We start from the raw sequence: 22688 nt of genomic DNA on the forward strand, positions 1-22688 counted from the left end.
GCATATATCTACCGTCGTGTCCTTTGTTTCGGGTTAACTTTCTAAAGATGCACTTCTGATCACTATACCAGTTTAAAGACATTACCAAGATTCTATCAAGTTTACATTTCTTCGTATATAAATATACAAAACTAAATTAATCAGAAATCATGTAAAGGAAACTTTAGCTTCTAGAGTTTCATTTTGAATGCCGACATATCTGAAGTGAAGAAGGGCCTTCTCATCCAGCTGGTACTTAAGACAGAAAATCTCCAGGAAACATTGGTTGCTGAAGGAAATGGTGTTAATGAGTCAGTAGGAGGCAGTTTTTTCTCTCAGCCAATACTGAACCAGTGCCACAACATGGCAATGTGCTGCTGAAGGTGCTATTTTTTGGATGCAATATGAATCTCAGTCTAGGGACGTTACAAATTCTATGGCAATTTTCACATTAACACTAGTGCGTGGATTAATTCCAGCAGAAGTTGTACAGTCTAGTCTGCCAAAAATATGTAAAAAGAACCCAATTAAGATCAGAAAAATCTGCTTTGTTTTGGATTGGATACATATCTTCTCAGACAACTGTACAACAATTTGAATATAAGAATGTACAAATCCATAAGTAACATCACTAGAATTGGTGGATGAAGTAAAACAGTATAAACTTAATTAAGACCTGAGCTCCAAATCCTGATCTAGTTTTAAATCATATCCAAAAGGGTGTACAATGTCACAGTTTAATTGAAAAGGTAGATTATAAATCTGAAAATAAAAAACAATGCATGGTTTAACTAGTGCCCCATCTACAAGCAGTGCTCCACAATGCTGACACCTTCCTGTTGACTCCATCGGCAACCTGACCAGAGCCACAGATGATCCAAAGGCTATCTTGGGTCTCCAAAAAGGTTAGAAATATTGAAGCTCACATGAGAAATCAAGGCATTTTTTAAAATCACTTGTGCAGTTAGTTTTGGGAAGAAGCAACTGTTAAGCAACATCAGAGAGGGAAAGGAAGGGAAGTGGGACTTGGAATGTTTAATCTTGGAAAAATGCTTAGGAGACCAAAATGATCAACTGAAGGCATCTTCAACTGGGTTTTGTTCATCCATTATTTTACTCTAACAGCTGTTCCCAGATGAGCTGAGCTCTTTCAGAGCAACACACACACACGAATCATCATGTTTTAAACCACATATCTTTTCAAAAAGTCCAAAAAGCAAGAGAAATCACCTACAAAAGTCTAAGTTGATTTGGGGCAGCATGAGGAATTCCAGCATGTTTCATGTATCCTGAGGCTAATGTAGCATGATGCTGGGGAAATGGAAAGATCAAAATACCCCCCCCCCCCCCCCAGCTTAAAGCATCACAATTCTATGAATTGTATCTACTTTCCTCGGTGTGTCCAGATGCTGCAATGACGGAAATGAGGACCCCCACCTCTGTGTAAGATTCCCCTCTAGCTGGAAGAGCAGAAACTAAACCTCCAAGATTTCATCAACTTTACTTCAGAGCCCAAGACAATAGAGACTGACAGTGTTCGTAGTAGTCCCTGTTCATCCCATTGCTGTGATGCTGTCTCAAAAGTGACCTCAGGTGACCCACTGTCAGACTGCTGCTCACAGCTATGTTAACACTGCTCTCAGTTAGGCTGCTGCAGATTTTCCCGCCCTGGTAGGTGTGTGGCTGCACATGCACCAGGTTCCCTGTGAATGGGCTTATAGCGATAAACACAAATACATGAACTTTTCAAACATCCGAAGGATCACTGCTCACCTTCTGAGCTGCTCTCACACATCGCTTGTACTCCTTCGCCAAGTCAGAGCAGTTCAGCATTTCCTGTCTATGCTGTTGGTAGCACTTCAGGATTTCAGATTGGAAGCCCATGCAAACAGGCTCAAAGTTTCTTTTCCTATGTAGAAAAAGACACAAGCAGAGGGACACAATTATGGCAAAGATATGAAAATAACTTGCAATTCAATTTCAACCTGGTTTGAATTTGTTGGAATTTCTGCATTTTATGAGATTTTATTTGGGTAGTTTTCTAACTCACTTTGGATATTATAACTTAAGTAGGAATTTTGGAAACTCCATCAAAATCCCTAACTAGATTATTAAAGTAAAACTGGGGGCCTAACCAATGTCCCTTCTTACGTGTTATGGCAAAACAAGGAGGTTTAGGGGGAGGGGTGGGAGTCAAGGGAACCATAGATTTATTTATTTGTTGCATTTGTATCCCACATTTTCCCGCCTATTTGCAGGCTCAATGTGGCTTACATAGTGCCGTAGTGGCAGACGCCAATACTACTACTACAGCATGAACAGATACAAAGTGAGGTTATGACAGACTAATGATAAGAACTGACAGACATATTGATGTCATGTTTAATATGGTTGATGGTTACACTTTATAATTTAACTAGGAATAAATGCCCGTTTCTGAGGGCAATGAAACGGGCGCTAGCAAGGGGCCCCCTCCCTCCGAGCTACTTGCCTTGTTCGGTGTTGGCGTCGCTGTGTGTGGGTAGGGTTTTGGTTGTTTTTTTTTGTTTGCTGCGCCTCCGTGGCCGTGCCTGTGGCGTTTCGGTTTCGGGCCTCGAGTGTTATAGCTCCGCCCTTGACGTCATGACGTTTTGACGCGAGGGCGGTGCAGACACTCCAGGGCACACCGGATATCTCAGGCGCCTCAACTTCCGTGGAGGCTTCAGAACGTTGGGGTTGCCTTTTATATATATAGATTCTCATTTCTTGGATGTAAGACTTAGTGCTGTGTACCTGTTGGATACTGGCATTGTTACTAAACATCAATAAAAACATTTAAAGTAGCCAGATCTCCTGATGGTCATTTTAGGTTGGGGAAGAGGGAGAGCTGGGTGGAGAATAGTTTGGTAGGGAGTGGAAGCGGGAGGGAGGCCAATAGGGGTTAGGAATAGAAAGTTCTCAGTTTCATATATAATGAAAAACAGTTGCTAACTAAGAATAGGTTAGCAAGCTGGAAAAGGTCTTTTGTATTTGTTTTATTGCTGGTTGGTTCCTTCTTATTTATCTATTTTTCTTTGAATAAACATATTGAAACATAAAAACGTTTACATTTTTATAAAAAAAACACTCAAGAGAACTAAGAAATGAAGCAAGAGCATATTAGATCATTATGCACCTTATAAAATAGATCTGCAAAATCAAACACTATCTGTCAAACTTTTTAAATGTACAATCAGCAAAAAAAAAAAAAAAAAAAGTTTCAACAATATTTATTTATAAAATGTTATATCCTGCTCGATGCTTATTGTTATTACCACATACTACAGCTTCAATGGAGACACTACAAATTAGAGCTGTGTATTCGTTTTAGGTCATCGGGAAATATTTTATGACGTTGGCAAATGAAAACCAGCACACAAAAAAAACATGAAATTTCATGTTTTTCATTTGCTATCAATAGTACACACTCGTCCTAAGGAATGCACACTCTTGATAACATAGATCCCGTAACGAAAAATGCCGAAAAACCCCAAACGTACATTCCCACAAATGAAACAATACAGAAATGTTCTGGCTGCAACCCATACTATGAATGCAAATTAAAATCTGACCTATTATAAAACGTCCTGAGACCACAATACAATGTTTTTGGTTCTAAAATATAAATCTAGTCTTACGTATTTTAGGTGATTAAGATGCCTGCTGAGTCAGTCCTGGTCATACACCTCATGAAACATGTGGAATATGCATCCATAATATTTTAGTGATCACAACTGGTTTAACTGAACAAAAGACTTGAAAGTCCAACCTTTTCCTGACTGCCCAGCACATCTCTACAAATGGTAATCCAGGACAGGGTGAAAAAAAGATAAAAGCACCATCCTGCATCTGCAAGCCATATCCCCCACCCCCCTTCCGACCCCAAAGTCTGGAAACCAGCTCAGCATGACGGTGGCTAGATCCTCATTTCCACCAATATCTTCCCTCTAAAACTTGTACAACTTTATTTGAATTGATTTAGTGCTACAACTGCGACTATTTCTACTGACAAAATATTCCAGAATCGAGCACTCTCAAGAGCAGTGAAATCTATGACACCTGAGCCTTAACAGCTTTTATTCTTTCAAATATTTGGCCAGTGCAATTCAATTTTCTCTTGAGTGTCTTTTTCTTTCTAATACTATTAACCCTAATTTGGACATCTCTCAGGATACACAAGTCACTGTGTTTCCTATATTAGCCCTTTGTTCTAACATGTGGCTATCTTTGTGGAGGGCAGCTACCTAAAACTGAACCCATGTTCTTACTGTAGCAAGTCGGTATTTACCCAGGGCATGGCACAGAACACATACCCTCCTGTAACTCCAAGGCAGGATCTCTACCGAGCATAGTGGTATGTTAGTGTATGACTCAAAGCTGACGGGCCCAGGGTGACAAGAAGGGAGCAGGAAGCCCGACAACACTACTCGCTTTCTTCCCCTACTACCAACTAGTGCAACAGAAGGAAGGGGAATTCTCTTCCCAAAAGTTAACAAGAAACCAATAGGTTTCTTTTTTCAGACAGCTTTTCTTCTTATAGGATAAATATCATGTGGTTTGACTTGTGACAGAATTATGCATTGATTTTAATGTTATATGGCAACTCAGGATACCGACATTGGCTGTTTTATTATTATGAATGTTATTGTTGTGAACTGCATCAATATATTTTGCTCGGCAGGTTACTTTACAAATAATAAATTAATAAAGGGGGTGGAGTGGGTAGATATTCTTGGTGGAGTTATGGAAGAGGCCCTCTGAATGCAGCACTAGGCTGAAACTGGTTGGGAGTATGAGGGGATTAGAGAGCGAGCCTGAATAATGTGAAAAGGTCCTAGATCCTCCTCTATAATCTAAAATACCAGCTTCCTCCTCCCTGATTCTCCTCTCCTCTTGTCCCTCCTGCCCAAAGTCATTTCTCCATTCCCTTCCTCTGAGATGCCTTCTCTCGCCATCTCCCAGATCCCTTCCCCTCTCTCTATTCACTTTCTTCTCTTCCCATCACCAATCATTAAGATCTATTTTCCTTCCAAAAAAAGGACCAAATATATTAATTGGAATTTTAAGAAATGTAAGTAACTATATTAGAATGCAAAACAATTTACATAATCTAATACGGAAACCCATACAAATTTATGAAAATTTGCCACATAACTGCCATATATTTTCCAACGCTTGCTGAAGAATCTACCTTTGTGTCGCCACATACAAGCAACTCTAGTTATTGATGTGCATAAAGCCATGTGGTCACCAACACTCTTCTCATATTGAGAAATCCTTAATTTCAGACCCAAGTCTTTGAAACCAGACGATGGTTAAATTCAGCCGTTCTATAACAGAGGGAGCTGCTACTTAAATGCAACAAAGAGCTTCTTTCACCTCTTCATTCCCTTGAGATATGGAATGACAAAAGTTCACTACTGTATGTTCTGATACACGACGGGTAACCAAATCTCCTCTTGCTTTGTGCATTCTTTTACTTTATTTAATAAATGAAATCTCATCAACTTATCCTTCTTACATTATCTTGCCTGACATCAATCTGATAATATTGGCTTGGTGTGGAATCGTGCTATTATATGTTCTCCTGATATTTAATTTAAGAGAAACGTCTGCAGCAGGGTGAATATGTGAAGCAAGCTTTTTATTACTGGCAGCAGTAAGGATGCTCGCAGTGAATTAGACATTTATCTTAGTCATGGCCAATCTAGAGAACCCAGAGAGGCTGCATCTTAACCCTCGCGTAGCATTGCAAAGCTGAATGAGAAGCAAATGGCAAAGTTTCCATGACACCTATGACAGTCTTTCAAAAAACTGGATGCTTGCTTGCTACTGGTTTACAACACAGATTTTGCTGAAATTTATGAGTCGATAAGCTGGGCTGCACTTCGATTAACATTTTAATCACAATTAAAGGTATGTGTTTCCCCTCCTCTCTCCTGCCAATGCAGCTCCTTGTGACTTTGGGCAAGTCACGTAATCCTCCACTGCCCAGAGTCATATGGGGCTGCAGTGGGGGAGGAGGGGGGAGAAACACACCTTTAATCAGGCGATTAATCGTGATTACAAATTTTAATCGAATACAACCCTAAAAAAATCAAAAATAATAAAAACTAATGAGAAGAAAAGAATTACAAATTGAAAACCTACAAATTAAAGAATCTAAAACAGCATGCAGAATAGCTATGCACAGCCTACTTCAGCAAAGCAAGTCTACATTTAATGTGTACTGAACAGGGTGAAATGGACAGAAACAAATCACTACTGCTGAGCTTCTTGTTAAAGAGGGGCATTGGACAACTTTTGCATCAAATGAACAAGGCAAGTAAACTCTGCTATCAAAACCTAACGCAGTGGCCTTCCTTAATTTTTAAGTTAGGGCCCTTTTAGATTCTAATATCTTCCCATGCGGGGCTACAATATCACTGAACAGTGTATGTCAACCATATCCATCCTCACCAGCACACCTTCAGACTTCATTGGGGAGTATCCTCAAGGTTGTGAGCATTTCCAAACACATTCTTATGTCTAATGAAAAATACCTTGTCCTTCAAGCATGCGGCTGTTCCCCCATCCACTTTCCCCTTTCTGTGCTGAGCTTAGGTAGAGCAGCAGATTAGCAGGAAAAAAAAACCCCAAAAGACAACTGGGGCCGCCCAGAAGGTCTCTGGGGGTCGCCACTGGCACCCAGGCCATGCACTGAAGAACACTGATCTAAAGGATAATTGGTTTGATACACCACCTTTATGTAGTACAACAAAAGTGGTTTACATATTACATACAGGTGTTTTCTCTATTGGGCTCATAAATCTAACTTTTTGTACCTGGGGCAATGAAGAGTTAAGTGACTTGCCCAAGATCACAAGGAGCCACAGTGGGAATCAAACCCAGTTCCCCAGGTTCTCACCCACTGCACTAATCTGAAAATTTGGGATTGAATGAGGAATTTGACATGGTTTCCCTTTATTAATTTTTTTGGTTTATGTGCATTAAGTGCATTTTATGGTTATATTACATATACATTTAGAAAATGTACTGCAAAACTGATAGGTTTATATTTGAAGTGTGGCCTGTACTATGTTATTTTGTTTTATATATTATGGTTTATTGTTCCACACCTAGTTAATAGGTGGTTATAATTGTACTAAATATGTAAGAGTACAGCACATAAAAGGGTCTTGACAGAATTGCTGTTTTAAGGTTTGTTTGTTTTTTTACACTGATTTGCAGCCAATACAGCATTACAGACTTGACTGTTTTTTTCAGATGGAATCTCAACAAACACTGCTATTACTCTACAAATTTTGGATAAATGACCCCCCCCCCCCCCCCCCACCACCAAATAAAAAAAAAAAAAAAAAGACCAGTTACTTGTAGCAGTGCTTTATGCTGAAGATATGTTGATGCTGCCACTCAGTGGTGAAAACGGTCCACCAGGCCTGTCCTGAGGATAAAATCCTAATGGGATTATGTTAGTACATAAGTATTGCCACACTGGGACAGACCAAAGGTCCATCAAGCCCAGCATCCTGCTTTCAACATGGCCAATCCAGGTCACAAATACATGGCAAGATCCCAAAACAGTACAACACACTTTATGCTGCTTATCCCAGAAATAGGCAGTGGATTTTCCCCAAGTCATTTTAATAATGGTCTATGGACTTTTCCTTTAGGAAGCTGTTCAAACCTTTTTTAAACCCCACTAAGTTAACTGCCTTTAGCACATTCTCTGGCAACGAATTCCAGATTTTAATTACATGTTGAGTGAAGAAAAACTTTCTCAGATTTGTTTTAAATTTACTACTTTGTAGCTCTAGTATTTTTGGAAAGAGAAAAACAAATGATTGATGTCTACCCATTCCACTCCACTCATTATTTTATAGACCTCTATCAAATCTCTCCTTGGCCATCTTTTCTCCAAGCTGAAGAGCCCTAGCTGCTTCAGCCTTTCCTTATAGGGAAGTCGTCCCATCGCCTTTATCATTTTCGTCGCCCTTCTCTGTACCTTTTCTAATTCCACTATATCTTTTTTGAGACGCGGTGACCAGAATTGAACACAATATTCGAGGTGCAGCTCTGGTTATGTTACTTTTTTCATTGCTTCCATCTCCGAATTCATAAAGCATTGATGATGTTATACAGAAAGTTAACTCTCATCGGTGCTTTTGAGCACAGAGACAAACTGTCAGCTGGAAAGAGACAAGATCACCACTATGCAGAAAGTGCTGACTGAAATCACTAACACCATTATGTGAGGGAATTAAGTGCTGCCAACTCATGGTGGAGCAGAAAACTACATCTACTGAGTTGCCTGAATCTTGCACAGAACTGAAGCTCCGCACTGGCACACCCTGCGCACCAGATTTACTAAAGTAATTCTGCAATAACTGATGCTAGGCCCAAACAAATTAAAATATAGAAGTATTTCCCATGAGATGTACATTACAAGTCTCTGACAAAACATTGTTAATCAGCGCTGTACATTAGACACCAAAAATAGAAATATGCAAGTGACATCTTATTAACCAATGATATGCTTTTCACTTCCCTCACTTATCCTAACTCTTACCATAATGTAGTCTACTGTGCCTTTAAGATAATGAAAATGGTCTTGTGCAGGAGCAGTACCTTTATCAGAAGTCAGGGCTACATACAGTCATAGGATCTGATTTTTCCAATGTTTTTTCTGCCATGCCTAAGAAAAAACATCTTTAACAAATGTACCCAATATTGTGTTCTGGCTTCCATGCACCAAAGGAGCAGTGCAACTGATTCATAATGGTCAGGAGGTCATACAGTTCACCACTAGCCAAAAGAACCGAAACAATCTTCTGTAAAGGCATGACTGCTGGCCTCCTATTGTCCAATTCAATGCAGCCTGCTTTCAAAACCACCTCATTACCAAATGCCAATGCTGTTCCAGCCAAAAGATTCTGTGTCCTAATTTATACCTACCTTTGGGTAGAGATTCTAAAAAAAAAAAAGTGCCAATCAAAGACATGGCCGAGCTCTGGAGAAGGCCTATGACTCACAGCTTTTACGCTGTAAAAAATCATCATTTCCACCTTTGATGGAAATATCACAGTGTGCTGCATTTAATGAAACATCGCTTATCTCCTGACTTCTTTACAAAACCCAACAGACTCTCCTGGAAAAAAAAAAAAAAAAAAAAAGTGCAGAGACTAAAGGCAAAACTAGGCTGTATTGTTAACTCTTCCACTCGGCTGTCTCAAGAACTGCAGAAGTTACATACAATATTTTAAAACAGTAAACCCTATAAGAGATATGAAGCATAGAAATTGGGCTAACTGCAATTTCAGACGAAAATCTGTATCTTGTCCTTAATAAAAACCCTCTTGATTTACAGGCTATCATAAATATGCTCCCCTGCTAGACATGTCAGAATGACACATGCCTACTGAATTCATTAAATGCAGGACTTTAGATTCAACTTTGTGGCGTAACTCTACCAACCTGCAGCACTATACTCTAAGTCAAAAAAACTTCTTAACAGAACTAATGCTGTGCATATTTTTCTAGCTAATATAGTCTGTTGTATCAGGGCTTATTCATTTCCTCAACCATAACCATCACATTTCTGACCTTTACTTCACTTATACTACAGTACTGGGCCACTAGCAGATTAATTTCTCCAAGAGAATTGTGAATCCCTGGTGAATTAGTGCACTGAAGAGATCTGGGCCTTTGAATGCTAACGGCTGTCTGATGTAAACCAGCGCCGGTTCACCCATGACGCCTGCTCATGATTTCTGGAATGCTGCACTAACTGCCACTTGAGAGCATAAAAAATTAAAACTGGCTAATCATTTTTGAAAACAAGTAATTCTGCTTTGCTGTTGAAATCAGACATTCATTTCTATTATTGATTCAAGACAGGTAAAATTAGAAGTTGCATAATTCCTTCTGTGATTTTTGACACTGCCACACCAGGAAATGACTTGATTGGCTGTGAGGAAATGGACAGTCTATTGAAAGAGACAGTGAAAAGCTGGTTGACAGCTCTCTAGTCGTGCAAAATCCTTCACTCACCACATCACACTCCCACCACCAACGCCACCTAACACAGTTAAAAATGGAGGACTGTGGACACCATTGCAATCAATACTTCACTTTCTTTTTTGGAAGGGGCATGTTAATGGGTGGAGAGTGGGTGTTCCTGTACTAACCAGTTAGCATATCTATATTACCATGTACCACGGGAGCCCTTAAATACAAAATGGGTGGTGATGTGTTCCTGAAGTAATTTTTTTTTTAAATGGCAACATTAGAGCATAAATTATACTAGTAGAGGAAGAGATACCCAGCTTCATAAGACTATACAACATACAAGTAGAGGGTTCTTTTTTACAACTTGCGCAGGCACAGTGGATTTTTAGGAGGAAAAACCTTGAGAAGTTCCTAGTATTGACAATCGTACAGGAGCAGGACTTCATCATCATCGGCAAAAACCTCCTTAACTTATTGTTAGGACAGCCTAACAATATCTATGACTCAGTGTGACTTGGCTATTAGGCTTCTATTGTTTTTCAAAATTATAACAGCTCAAAAATCAGACAAAACCGATCGAGGTCGGTTGAAGAGCTTGAGAGGAGTAGAGACCTGACAGCCAAAGTTAAGTTTTGTCTGATTTTGGAGCTGTTATAATTTTGAAAAACAACAGAAGCCTAATAGCCAAGTCACACTGAGTCATAGATATTGTTAGGCTGTCCTAACAATAAGTTAAGGAGGTTTTTGCCGATGATGATGAAGTCCTGCTCCTGTACGATTGTCAATTAATACTAGGAGCTTCTCGAGGCTTTTCCTCCTAAAAATCCACTGTGCCTGCGCAAGTTGTAAAAGAGAACCCTCTACTTATATGTTGAACATTAGCGCATAGAGGGTATGATACATACCTGTAGCAGTTGTTCTCCGAGGACAGCAGGCTGATTGTTCTCACGACTGGGTGACGTCCGCGGCAGCCCCCACCAACCGGAAATAAGCTTCGCGGGACGGTCGACACGCAGGGCACGCCCACCGCGCATGCGCGGCCGTCTTCCCGCCCGTGCGCGACCGCTCCCGCCAGTTGAATGACTAGCAAAAAATATGAAATACACAACTCCAAAGGGGAGGAGGGAGGGAAGGTGAGAACAATCAGCCTGCTGTCCTCGGAGAACAACTGCTACAGGTATGTATCATACCCTTTCTCCGAGGACAAGCAGGCTGCTTGTTCTCACGACTGGGGTATCCCTAGCTCTCAGGCTCACTCAAAACAAGAACCCAGGTCAATTGAACCTCGCAACGGCGAGGAAACAACAGAAATTGACCTACGAAGAACAACTAACTGAGAGTGCAGCCTGACCAGAATAAATTCGGGTCCTGGAGGGTGGAGTTGGATTTACACCCCAAACAGATTCTGCAGCACCGACTGCCCGAACCGACTGTCGCGTCGGGTATCCTGCTGGAGGCAGTAATGTGATGTGAATGTGTGGACAGATGACCACGTCGCAGCCTTGCAAATCTCTTCAATAGTGGCTGACTTCAAGTGGGCCACTGACGCTGCCATGGCTCTAACACTATGAGCCGTGACATGACCCTCAAGAGTCAGCCCAGCCTGGGCGTAAGTGAAGGAAATGCAATCTGCTAGCCAATTGGAGATGGTGCGTTTCCCGACAGCGACCCCTAGCCTGTTAGGGTCGAAAGAAACAAACAATTGGGCGGACTGTCTGTGGGGCTGTGTCCGCTCCAAGTAGAAGGCCAATGCTCTCTTGCAGTCCAATGTGTGCAACTGACGTTCAGCAGGGCGGGTATGCGGCCTGGGGAAGAATGTTGGCAAGACAATTGACTGGTTAAGATGGAACTCCGACACCACCTTCGGCAGGAACTTTGGGTGGGTGCGGAGCACTACTCTGTTGTGATGAAATTTGGTATATGGAGCATGAGCTACTAGGGCTTGAAGCTCACTGACCCTACGAGCTGAAGTAACTGCCACCAAGAAAATGACCTTCCAGGTCAAGTACTTCAGATGGCAGGTATTCAGTGGCTCAAAAGGAGGTTTCATCAGCTGGGTGAGGACGACGTTGAGATCCCATGACACAGTAGGAGGCTTGACAGGGGGCTTTGACAAAAGCAAGCCTCTCATGAATCGAACGACTAAAGGCTCTCCAGAGATGGCTTTTCCTTCCACACGATAATGGTAAGCACTAATCGCACTAAGGTGATTCCTTACTGAGTTGGTCTTGAGGCCAGACTCTGATAAGTGCAGAAGGTATTCAAGCAGGTTCTGTGCAGGGCAAGAACGAGGTTCTAGGGCCATGCTCTCACACCACACGACAAACCTCCTCCACTTGAAAAAGTAACTCTTTTTAGTGGAATCCTTCCTAGAGGCAAGCAAGACCCGGGAGACACCCTCAGACAGACCCAACGCAGTGAAGTCTACGCCCTCAACATCCAGGCCGTGAGAGCCAGAGACTGGAGGTTGGGGTGCAGCAACGCTCCGTCGTTCTGCGAAATGAGAGTCGGAAAACACTCCAATCTCCACGGTTCTTCGGAGGACAACTCCAGAAGAAGAGGGAACCAGATCTGACGGGGCCAAAAGGGCGCGATCAGAATCATGGTGCCGTGGTCTTGCTTGAGCTTCAGTAAGGTCTTCCCCACCAAAGGTATGGGAGGATAAGCATACAGGAGGCCGGTCCCCCAATGGAGGAGAAAGGCATCCGACGCTAGCCTGCCGTGTGCCTGAAGTCTGGAACAGAACAGAGGCAGCTTGTGGTTGGTCTGAGAGGCGAAAAGGTCCACCGAGGGGGTGCCCCACGCTCGGAAGATCTTGCGTACCACTCTGGCATGGAGCGACCACTCGTGCGGTTGCATGACTCTGCTCAGTCTGTCGGCCAGACTGTTGTTTACGCCTGCCAGGTACGTGGCTTGGAGGAGCATGCCGAACCGACACGCCCAACGCCACATCCCGACGGCCTCCTGGCACAGGGGGCGAGATCCGGTGCCCCCCTGCTTGTTGACGTAATACATTGCAACCTGATTGTCTGTCCGAATTTGGATAATTTGACAGGACAGCCGATCTCTGAAAGCCTTCAGTGCGTTCCAGATCGCTCGGAGCTCCAGGAGGTTGATCTGCAGATCCTTTTCCTGGAGGGACCACAGACCCTGAGTGTGGAGCCCATCGACATGGGCTCCCCACCCCAGGCGAGATGCATCCGTCGTCAGCACTTTCGTGGGCTGCGGAATTTGGAATGGACGTCCCAGGGTCAAATTGGTCCGGATGGTCCACCAGAGCAGTGAAGTGCGGCAGCTGGTGGAGAGGCGGATGACATCTTCTAGATTCCCGGTGGCTTGAAACCACTGGGAAGCTAGGGTCCATTGAGCAGATCTCATGTGAAGACGAGCCATGGGAGTCACATGAACTGTGGAGGCCATATGACCCAGAAGTCTCAACATCTGCCGAGCTGTGATCTGCTGAGACGCTCTGGTCTGCGAAGCCAGGGCCAAGAGATTGGTAGCCCTCGCTTCGGGAAGGTAGGCCTGAGCCGTCTGGGTATTCAGCAGCGCTCCTATGAATTCCAGAGACTGAGTAGGCTGGAGATGGGACTTTGGGTAATTTATCACAAACCCCAGCAGCTCCAGAAGTTGAATAGTGCACTGCATGGACCGGAGGGCTCCTGCCTCCGAGGTGCTCTTGACCAGCCAATCGTCGAGATATGGGAACACGTGCACTCCCAGCTTGCGGAGATACGCCGCCACCACCACGAGGCACTTTGTGAACACTCGTGGGGCAGAGGCGAGCCCAAAGGGCAGCACACAATACTGAAAGTGCCGTGCGCCCAGGCGGAATCTGAGATACTGTCTGTGAGCTGGCAGTATCGGGATGTGAGTGTATGCGTCCTTTAAATCCAGGGAACATAGCCAATCGTTTTTCTGAATCATTGGCAGAAGGGTGCCCAAGGAAAGCATCCTGAACTTTTCTTTGACCAGGAATTTGTTCAGGCCTCTCAGGTCTAGGATGGGACGCATCCCCCCTGTTTTCTTTTCCACAAGGAAGTACCTGGAATAGAATCCCTGCCCTTCCTGCCCGGGTGGTACGGGCTCGACCGCATTGGCGCTGAGAAGGGCGGAGAGTTCCTCTGCAAGTACCTGCTTGTGAAGGGAGCTGAAAGACTGAGCTCCCGAAGGACAATTTGGAGGCAGGGAGGCCAAATTCAGGGCGTATCCGCACCGCACTATTTGGAGAACCCACTGGTCGGAGGTTATGAGAGGCCACCTTTGGTGAAAAAATTTTAACCTCCCTCCGACCGGCAGATCGTCCGGTACGGACACTTGTAGGGCGGCTATGTTCCCGTGGATCCAGTCAAAAGCCCGTCCCCGGCTTTTGCTGTGGAGGCGCAGGGGGCTGCTTAGGCGCACGCTGTTGACGAGAACGAGCGCGCTGGGGCTGTCCCTGTGCCTGACGAGGCCTTCGGGCCGGCTGGTTGTACCTACGCTTCGCAAAAGAATAGGGTGCAGCCTGCCGTGCCCGGGAAAAACGCCCACCCGTGGGGGCGGGTGCTGAAGGCGCCCGGTGGGAGAGCTTGTCGAGAGCGGTTTCCCGCTGATGCAGTTGGTCCACCATCTGCTCGACCTTCTCACCGAAAATGTTATCCCCCCGGCAAGGGACGTCAGCCAGTCTCTGCTGGGTGCGGTTGTCCAGGTCAGAGGCACGCAGCCATGAGAGCCTGCGCATCACTATACCTTGGGCCGCAGCACGAGATGCCACGTCACAGGTGTCAAAAATCCCCCTGGACAGGAACTTTCTGCACGCCTTCAGCTGCCTGACCACCTCCTGATAAGGCCTGGACTGCTCCGGCGGGAGCTTATCGACCAGGTCCGCCAGCTGTTGCACATTGGTCCGCATGTGGATGCTCATATAGAGCAGGTAAGATTGGATGCGGGTCACGAGCATGGAGGATTGGTAGGCCTTCCTCCCAAATGAGTCCAGAGTGCGAGACTCCCGCCCCGGGGGCGCCGAGGCGGTATCCCTCGAACTCCGTGCCCTCTTGAGAGCAGAATCCACGACCGCTGAGTCATGGGGCAACTGGGGCCGCATGAGCTCTGGGTCAGAGTGGATCCTGTACTGGGACTCTGCTTTCTTGGGAATGGTGGGATTAGTTAGTGGTCGCACCCAGTTCCGGAGCAGCGTCTCCTTCAGGACATTGTGCAGCGGTACCGTGGAGGACTCTCTAGGTGGTGATGGATAGTCGAGGACCTCGAGCATCTCGGCCCTCGGCTCTTCCACAGAGACCACGGGAAAGGGAATGCTTATAGACATATCCCGCACAAAGGAGGCAAAGGAGAGACTCTCAGGAGGTGAGAGCTTCCTCTCCGGTGACGGCGTGGGGTCCGAGGGAAGGCCCGTAGACTCCTCTGAGGAGAAATATCTCGGGTCCTCCTCTTCCCCCCACGAGTCCTCATCCTCGGTATCGGACATTAGCTCATGTAGCTGCGTCCGGTACCGGGCCCGGCTCGACGTCGAGGCACCGAGGTCTCGGTGTCGTCGAGCGGTGGACTCCCGCGCCGGCGGGGACGGAGCTCCCTCCATCGACGTCGACGGGGACTCCACCTGCGTGGCTGTCGAGACCGGCACCGCAAGCGGCGGCGGTGTCGACTGCCCCGGCGCCGGGCTAGAGCTCGCCGGCGCCACAGTCATCGGCGCCGAGGGCGCAAGCACCCCCGGCGCCGGCACAGCCTGGCGCATCAGCCCTTCCAGGATCCCCGGAAGGATGGCTCTGAGGCACTCGTCCAGGCCCGCTGCCGGGAAAGGCGGTGGGGCCGGTAGGGGTGTCGGTGCCGGAAGCTGCTGGGGGCCAGGAGACGGCACCGAGGTGCCGGAACCCCGACGCGTCGGTACCTCCACCACCGACGGAGATCTCTCCTCTCTACGATGACGCTTCGGCGTCGACTCCCCTTCAGGGTGCACCGAGGGCTCCCGGTGACGGCGCTTCTTGTCCTTTTTCCGGTGCACGTCACCGGCGCCGGAGGGCATGGAGGAGGAGGAGGTCGATCCCCCTCGGTCTCGAGGTACCGGGTCCGACAGGGTTCGGTCCCGTGGCTCACGAGTTGAGGGAGTGACCGGGGCCGACTGCCCACGCGGTCTCTCTACCCCACTCTCGCCGGCGGACCGGCGGGCCGACGGGACCTGTTCTCCTGGGGTCGCTGCCATCGGTGCCGATGTCTCGGGCATCGATACCGGTACCGAAGAACCGGTCTTCGATACCGATGCCGTCGAGGTCGACGTCGAGGGGCCGGCGCAAGTTCCAAAAAGACGGTCCCGCAGAACTTGCCTCGCAACCTGAGTCCGTTTCCGGAGACCGAGACACAAAACGCACGACTTGAGATTGTGCTCCGGCCCGAGGCACTGGAGGCACCAAGCGTGGGTGTCGGTCTGCGAGATCGGCCGGCCGCAGCGACCACACTTTTTAAATCCACTCGGGACCTTCGAGGACATCGACGGAAAAATCGCGTCGGCGAAGTCAAAGTCGGCAATGGTGGCTAAAATCACACCACGAAAACTGAAACCGACCGAGCGGCCACTAGGCCGCAACGAGGCGTCCCCGCTAGAAAGCGAGGGAAAAGAAGGAGCGCGTGCTCCACACGCGCAAAATTCTCTCTTTTTTTTTTTTTTTTTTTAATAAAAGATAAAGAAGAAGAAGAAGAGGCCGAACAGGCCAAAAGCGACGATCCGCGTAAACGCGGTCGAAAAAATCCGGCGGCTGAAACGAGAGAGAGGGGAAAACACAACTCTCTCAGTCGCGGAAAAAAAGTAACTGGCGGGAGCGGTCGCGCACGGGCGGGAAGACGGCCGCGCATGCGCGGTGGGCGTGCCCTGCGTGTCGACCGTCCCGCGAAGCTTATTTCCGGTTGGTGGGGGCTGCCGCGGACGTCACCCAGTCGTGAGAACAAGCAGCCTGCTTGTCCTCGGAGAACCATTAATACAAAAAATTTTACCGTTGCAGTAAAAAAAAAAAAAAGTCCTAGATTGCGAAAACCTGTCGTTTCTTTCTTTATAACATTAGCAAATCCGTCCCTTCATCTCTGAGCACTCCACCAGAACCCTTATCCTCACTCTTGTCACCTCTCGTCTTGATTATTGTAACCTGCTTCTCACCGGCCTCCCTCTTAGCCATCTCTCCCCTCTTCAATCAATCCAAAACTCCGCTGCATGCCTTCCAGTTAAAATTCAATGCAGAAAAAACCCAATGCCTAACACTCACCTCCCAACACAACACGAGCAAATTCACCACCATCGATACCCCAAAACTAACTCTACCAATATCGGAAACCCTGAAAATTCTTGGAGTCACCATTGACTGGCACCTAACACTTGAGAATCACGCGAAAATTACGACCAAAAAGATGTTCCATTCAATGTGGAAGTTAAAAAAAGTAAAACCATTCTTCCCAAGAACCGTTTTCCGGAATCTGGTACAATCATTAGTACTCAGTCACCTAGACTACTGCAACTCACTATACGATGGCTGCAAAGAGCAAATACTCAAAAAACTCCAAACAGCCCAGAACACAGCAGCCAGACTCATATTCGGAAAACCAAAATACGAAGGTGCAAAACCCCTACGAGAGAAACTACACTGGTTACCACTCAAAGAACGCATCACATTTAAAGTATGTACCCTAGTACATAAAATCATCCACAGCGAAGCCCCAGCTTACATGTCTGACCTGATTGACCTACTACCCAGGAATGCCAAAAGATCATCTCGCACATTCCTTAATCTTCACTTCCCAAACTGCAAAGGCCTAAAATATAAACTAATGCACGCATCAACCTTTTCCTATATGAGCACGCAATTCTGGAATGCATTGCCACGTAACCTAAAAGCGACCTATGAACTGACCAACTTCCGAAAACTGCTGAAGACCCATCTTTTCGACAAGACATACCACAATGACTAAAACATATGAAATCCCCACATATATCTAGCAAGCATTGTTAAAAGCGCCTCATATTATATCTTTATCATATTTTCCATTACCATGCAACCCAAAATACTTCTCTAACACTAATGTCAATTCTCCTCTCATTTCCACTAAGCGAATGCTACATACCTGTAGAAGGTATTCTCCGAGGACAGCAGGCTGATTGTTCTCACTGATGGGTGACGTCCACGGCAGCCCCTCCAATCGGAATCTTCACTAGCAAAAGCCTTTGATAGCCCTCGCGCGCCGATGCGCATGCGCGGCCGTCTTCCCGCCCGAACCGGCTCGTGTTCGTCAGTCCCGTATGTAGCAAGACAAAGACAAGGGAAGACACAACTCCAAAGGGGAGGCGGGCGGGTTTGTGAGAACAATCAGCCTGCTGTCCTCGGAGAATACCTTCTACAGGTATGTAGCATTCGCTTTCTCCGAGGACAAGCAGGCTGCTTGTTCTCACTGATGGGGTATCCCTAGCCCCCAGGCTCACTCAAACAACAACCATGGTCAATTGGGCCTCGCAACGGCGAGGACATAACTGAGATTGACCTAAAAAATTTACCAACTAACTGAGAGTGCAGCCTGGAACAGAACAAACAGGGCCCTCGGGGGGTGGAGTTGGATCCTAAAGCCCAAACAGGTTCTGAAGAACTGACTGCCCGAACCGACTGTCGCGTCGGGTATCCTGCTGCAGGCAGTAATGAGATGTGAATGTGTGGACAGATGACCACGTCGCAGCTTTGCAAATCTCTTCAATGGTAGCTGACTTCAAGTGGGCTACCGACGCTGCCATGGCTCTAACATTATGAGCCATGACATGACCCTCAAGAGCCAGCCCAGCCTGGGCGTAAGTGAAGGAAATGCAATCTGCTAGCCAATTGGATATGGTGTGTTTCCCTACAGCCACTCCCCTGCTATTGGGATCAAAAGAAACAAACAATTGGGCGGACTGTCTGTTGGGCTGTGTCCGCTCCAGGTAGAAGGCCAATGCTCTCTTGCAGTCCAATGTGTGCAGCTGACGTTCAGCAGGGCAGGAATGAGGACGGGGAAAGAATGTTGGCAAGACAATTGACTGGTTCAGATGGAACTCCGACACAACCTTTGGCAAGAACTTAGGGTGAGTGCGGAGGACTACTCTGTTATGATGAAATTTGGTGTAAGGGGCCTGGGCTACCAGGGCCTGAAGCTCACTGACTCTACGAGCTGAAGTAACTGCCACCAAGAAAATGACCTTCCAGGTCAAGTACTTCAGATGGCAGGAGTTCAGTGGCTCAAAAGGAGGTTTCATCAGCTGGGTGAGAACGACATTGAGATCCCATGACACTGTAGGAGGCTTGACAGGGGGTTTTCACAAAAGCAAACCTCTCATAAAGCGAACAACTAAAGGCTGTCCCGAGATCGGCTTACCTTCCACACGGTAATGGTATGCACTGATTGCACTAAGGTGAACCCTTACAGAGTTGGTCTTGAGACCGGACTCAGACAAGTGCAGAAGGTACTCAAGCAGGGTCTGTGTAGGACAAGAGCGAGGATCTAGGGCCTTGCTGTCACACCATACGGCAAACCTCCTCCACAGAAAGAAGTAACTCCTCTTAGTGGAATCTTTCCTGTAAGCAAGCAAGACGCGGGAGACACCCTCTGACAGACCCAAAGAGGCAAAGTCTACGCTCTCAACATCCAGGCCGTGAGAGCCAGGGACTGGAGGTTGGGATGCAGAAGCGCCCCTTCGTCCTGCGTGATGAGGGTCGGAAAACACTCCAATCTCCACGGTTCTTCGGAGGACAACTCCAGAAGAAGAGGGAACCAGATCTGACGCGGCCAAAAAGGAGCAATCAGAATCATGGTGCCTCGGTCTTGCTTGAGTTTCAACAAAGTCTTCCCCACCAGAGGTATGGGAGGATAAGCATACAGCAGGCCCTCCCCCCAGTCCAGGAGGAAGGCATCTGATGCCAGTCTGCCGTGGGCCTGAAGCCTGGAACAGAACTGAGGGACTTTGTGGTTGGCTCGAGATGCGAAGAGATCTACCAAGGGGGTGCCCCACACCTGGAAGATCTGTCGCACTACACGGGAATTGAGCGACCACTCGTGAGGTTGCATAATCCTGCTCAACCTGTCGGCCAGACTGTTGTTTACGCCTGCCAGATATGTGGCTTGGAGCACCATGCCGTGACGGCGAGCCCAGAGCCACATGCTGACGGCTTCCTGACCCAGGGGGCGAGATCCGGTGCCCCCCTGCTTGTTGACGTAGTACATGGCAACCTGGTTGTCTGTCTGAATTTGGATAATTTGGTGGGACAGCCGATCTCTGAAAGCCTTCAGAGCGTTCCAGATCGCTCGCAACTCCAGAAGATTGATCTGCAGATCGCGTTCCTGGAGGGACCAGCTTCCTTGGGTGTGAAGCCCATCGACATGAGCTCCCCATCCCAGGAGAGACGCATCCGTGGTCAGCACTTTTTGTGGCTGAGGAATTTGGAAAGGACGTCCCAGAGTCAAATTGGACCAAATCGTCCACCAATACAGGGATTTGAGAAAACTCGTGGACAGGTGGATCACGTCTTCTAGATCCCCAGCAGCCTGAAACCACTGGGAAGCTAGGGTCCATTGAGCAGATCTCATGTGAAGGCGGGCCATGGGAGTCACATGGACTGTGGAGGCCATGTGGCCCAGCAATCTCAACATCTGCCGAGCTGTGATCTGCTGTGACGCTCGCACCCGCGAGACGAGGGACAACAAGTTGTTGGCTCTCGCCTCTGGGAGATAGGCGCGAGCCGTCCGAGAATCCAGCAGAGCTCCTATGAATTCGAGTTTCTGCACTGGGAGAAGATGGGACTTTGGATAATTTATCACAAACCCCAGTAGCTCCAGGAGGCGAATAGTCATCTGCATGGACTGCAGGGCTCCTGCCTCGAATGTGTTCTTCACCAGCCAATCGTCGAGATATGAAAACACGTGCACCCCCAGCCTGCGAAGTGCCGCTGCTACTACAGCCAAGCACTTTGTGAACACCCTGGGCGCAGAGGCGAGCCCAAAGGGTAGCACACAGTACTGGAAGTGACGTGTGCCCAGCTGAAATCGCAGATACTGTCTGTGAGCTGGCAGTATCGGGATGTGTGTGTAGGCATCCTTTAAGTCCAGAGAGCATAGCCAATCGTTTTCCTGAATCATGGGAAGAAGGGTGCCCAGGGAAAGCATCCTGAACTTTTCTTTGACCAGATATTTGTTCAGGGCCCTTAGGTCTAGGATGGGACGCATCCCCCCTGTTTTCTTTTCCACAAGGAAGTACCTGGAATAGAATCCCAGCCCTTCTTGCCCGGATGGCACGGGCTCGACCGCATTGGCGCTGAAAAGGGCGGAGAGTTCCTCTGCAAGTACCTGCTTGTGCTGGAAGCTGTAAGACTGAGCTCCCGGTAGACAATTTGGAGGTTTTGAGGCCAAATTGAGGGTGTATCCTTGCCGGACTATTTGAAGAACCCACTGATCGGAGGTTATGAGAGGCCACCTTTGGTGAAAAACTTTCAACCTCCCTCCGACTGGCAGGTCGCCCGGCACTGACACTTGGATGTCGGCTATGCTTTGCTGGAGCCAGTCAAAAGCTCGCCCCTTGCTTTTGCTGGGGAGCCGAGGGGCCTTGCTGAGGCGCACGCTGCTGACGAGAGCGAGCGCGCTGGGGCTTAGCCTGGGCCGCAGGCTGTCGAGAAGGAGGATTGTACCTACGCTTGCCAGAAGAGTAGGGAACAGTCTTCCTTCCCCCAAAAAATCTTCTACCTGTAGAGGTAGAGGCTGAAGGCTGCCGGCGGGAGAACTTGTCGAATGCGGTGTCCCGCTGGTGGAGCTGCTCTACCACCTGTTCGACTTTCTCTCCAAAAATATTATCCGCACGGCAAGGCGAGTCCGCAATCCGCTGCTGGATTCTATTCTCCAGGTCGGAGGCACGCAGCCATGAGAGCCTGCGCATCACCACACCTTGAGCAGCGGCCCTGGACGCAACATCAAAGGTGTCATACACCCCTCTGGCCAGGAATTTTCTGCACGCCTTCAGCTGCCTGACCACCTCCTGAAATGGCTTGGCTTGCTCAGGGGGGAGCGCATCCACCAAGCCCGCCAACTGCCGCACATTGTTCCGCATAAACACAACCGTACCGAGCGCGGAGAAAAGAAGACTGACGAACACGAGCCGGTTCGGGCAGGAAGACGGCCGCGCATGCGCGGTGCGCATCGGCGCGCGAGGGCTAGCAAAGGCTTTTGCTAGTGAAGATTCCGATTGGAGGGGCTGCCATGGACGTCACCCATCAGTGAGAACAAGCAGCCTGCTTGTCCTCGGAGAATCCACTATATATTGTAAGCCACATTGAGCCTGCAAAGAGGTGGGATAATGTGGGATACAAATGCAATAAATAAATAAAAATAAATAAATTTTCCGGCAAAGTCGCTATACTCACATTAGCCCCCTCCTTAAGTCACTTCACTGGCTCCCTATCCGTTTCCGTATTCAGTTCAAGCTTCTCTTATTGACCTATAAGTGTATTCACTCGGCCGCTCCCCATTACCTCTCCACTCTCGTCTCTCCCTACACCCCCCCCCCCCTCGGGTACTCCAGTCTGTAGATAAATCTCTCTTATCTGTCCCCTTCTCCTCTACTGCTAATTCTAGACTCCGTTCCTTTTGTCTTGCTGCACCTCACGCCTGGAATGGACTTCCAGAGCCTGTGCGTCTAGCCC

General features: G+C 47.5%; 1 protein-coding gene across 1 annotated transcript in view; it reads right to left on the bottom strand.

The window, feature by feature from the left end:
- The window catches only part of CHCHD6 (coiled-coil-helix-coiled-coil-helix domain containing 6), a 227308-nt gene that overhangs the window by 51100 nt on the left and 153520 nt on the right, over window positions 1-22688 (bottom strand). Inside the window, exon 7 of the mRNA XM_030207627.1 lies at window positions 1753-1888. Coding sequence (XP_030063487.1) covers window positions 1753-1888 — 136 coding nt within the window. The remainder of the gene's footprint in view (window positions 1-1752; window positions 1889-22688) is intronic.

The sequence above is a fragment of the Microcaecilia unicolor genome, chromosome 6 (assembly GCF_901765095.1).
Source record: "Microcaecilia unicolor chromosome 6, aMicUni1.1, whole genome shotgun sequence".
NCBI classification, from domain to species: Eukaryota; Metazoa; Chordata; class Amphibia; order Gymnophiona; family Siphonopidae; genus Microcaecilia; species Microcaecilia unicolor.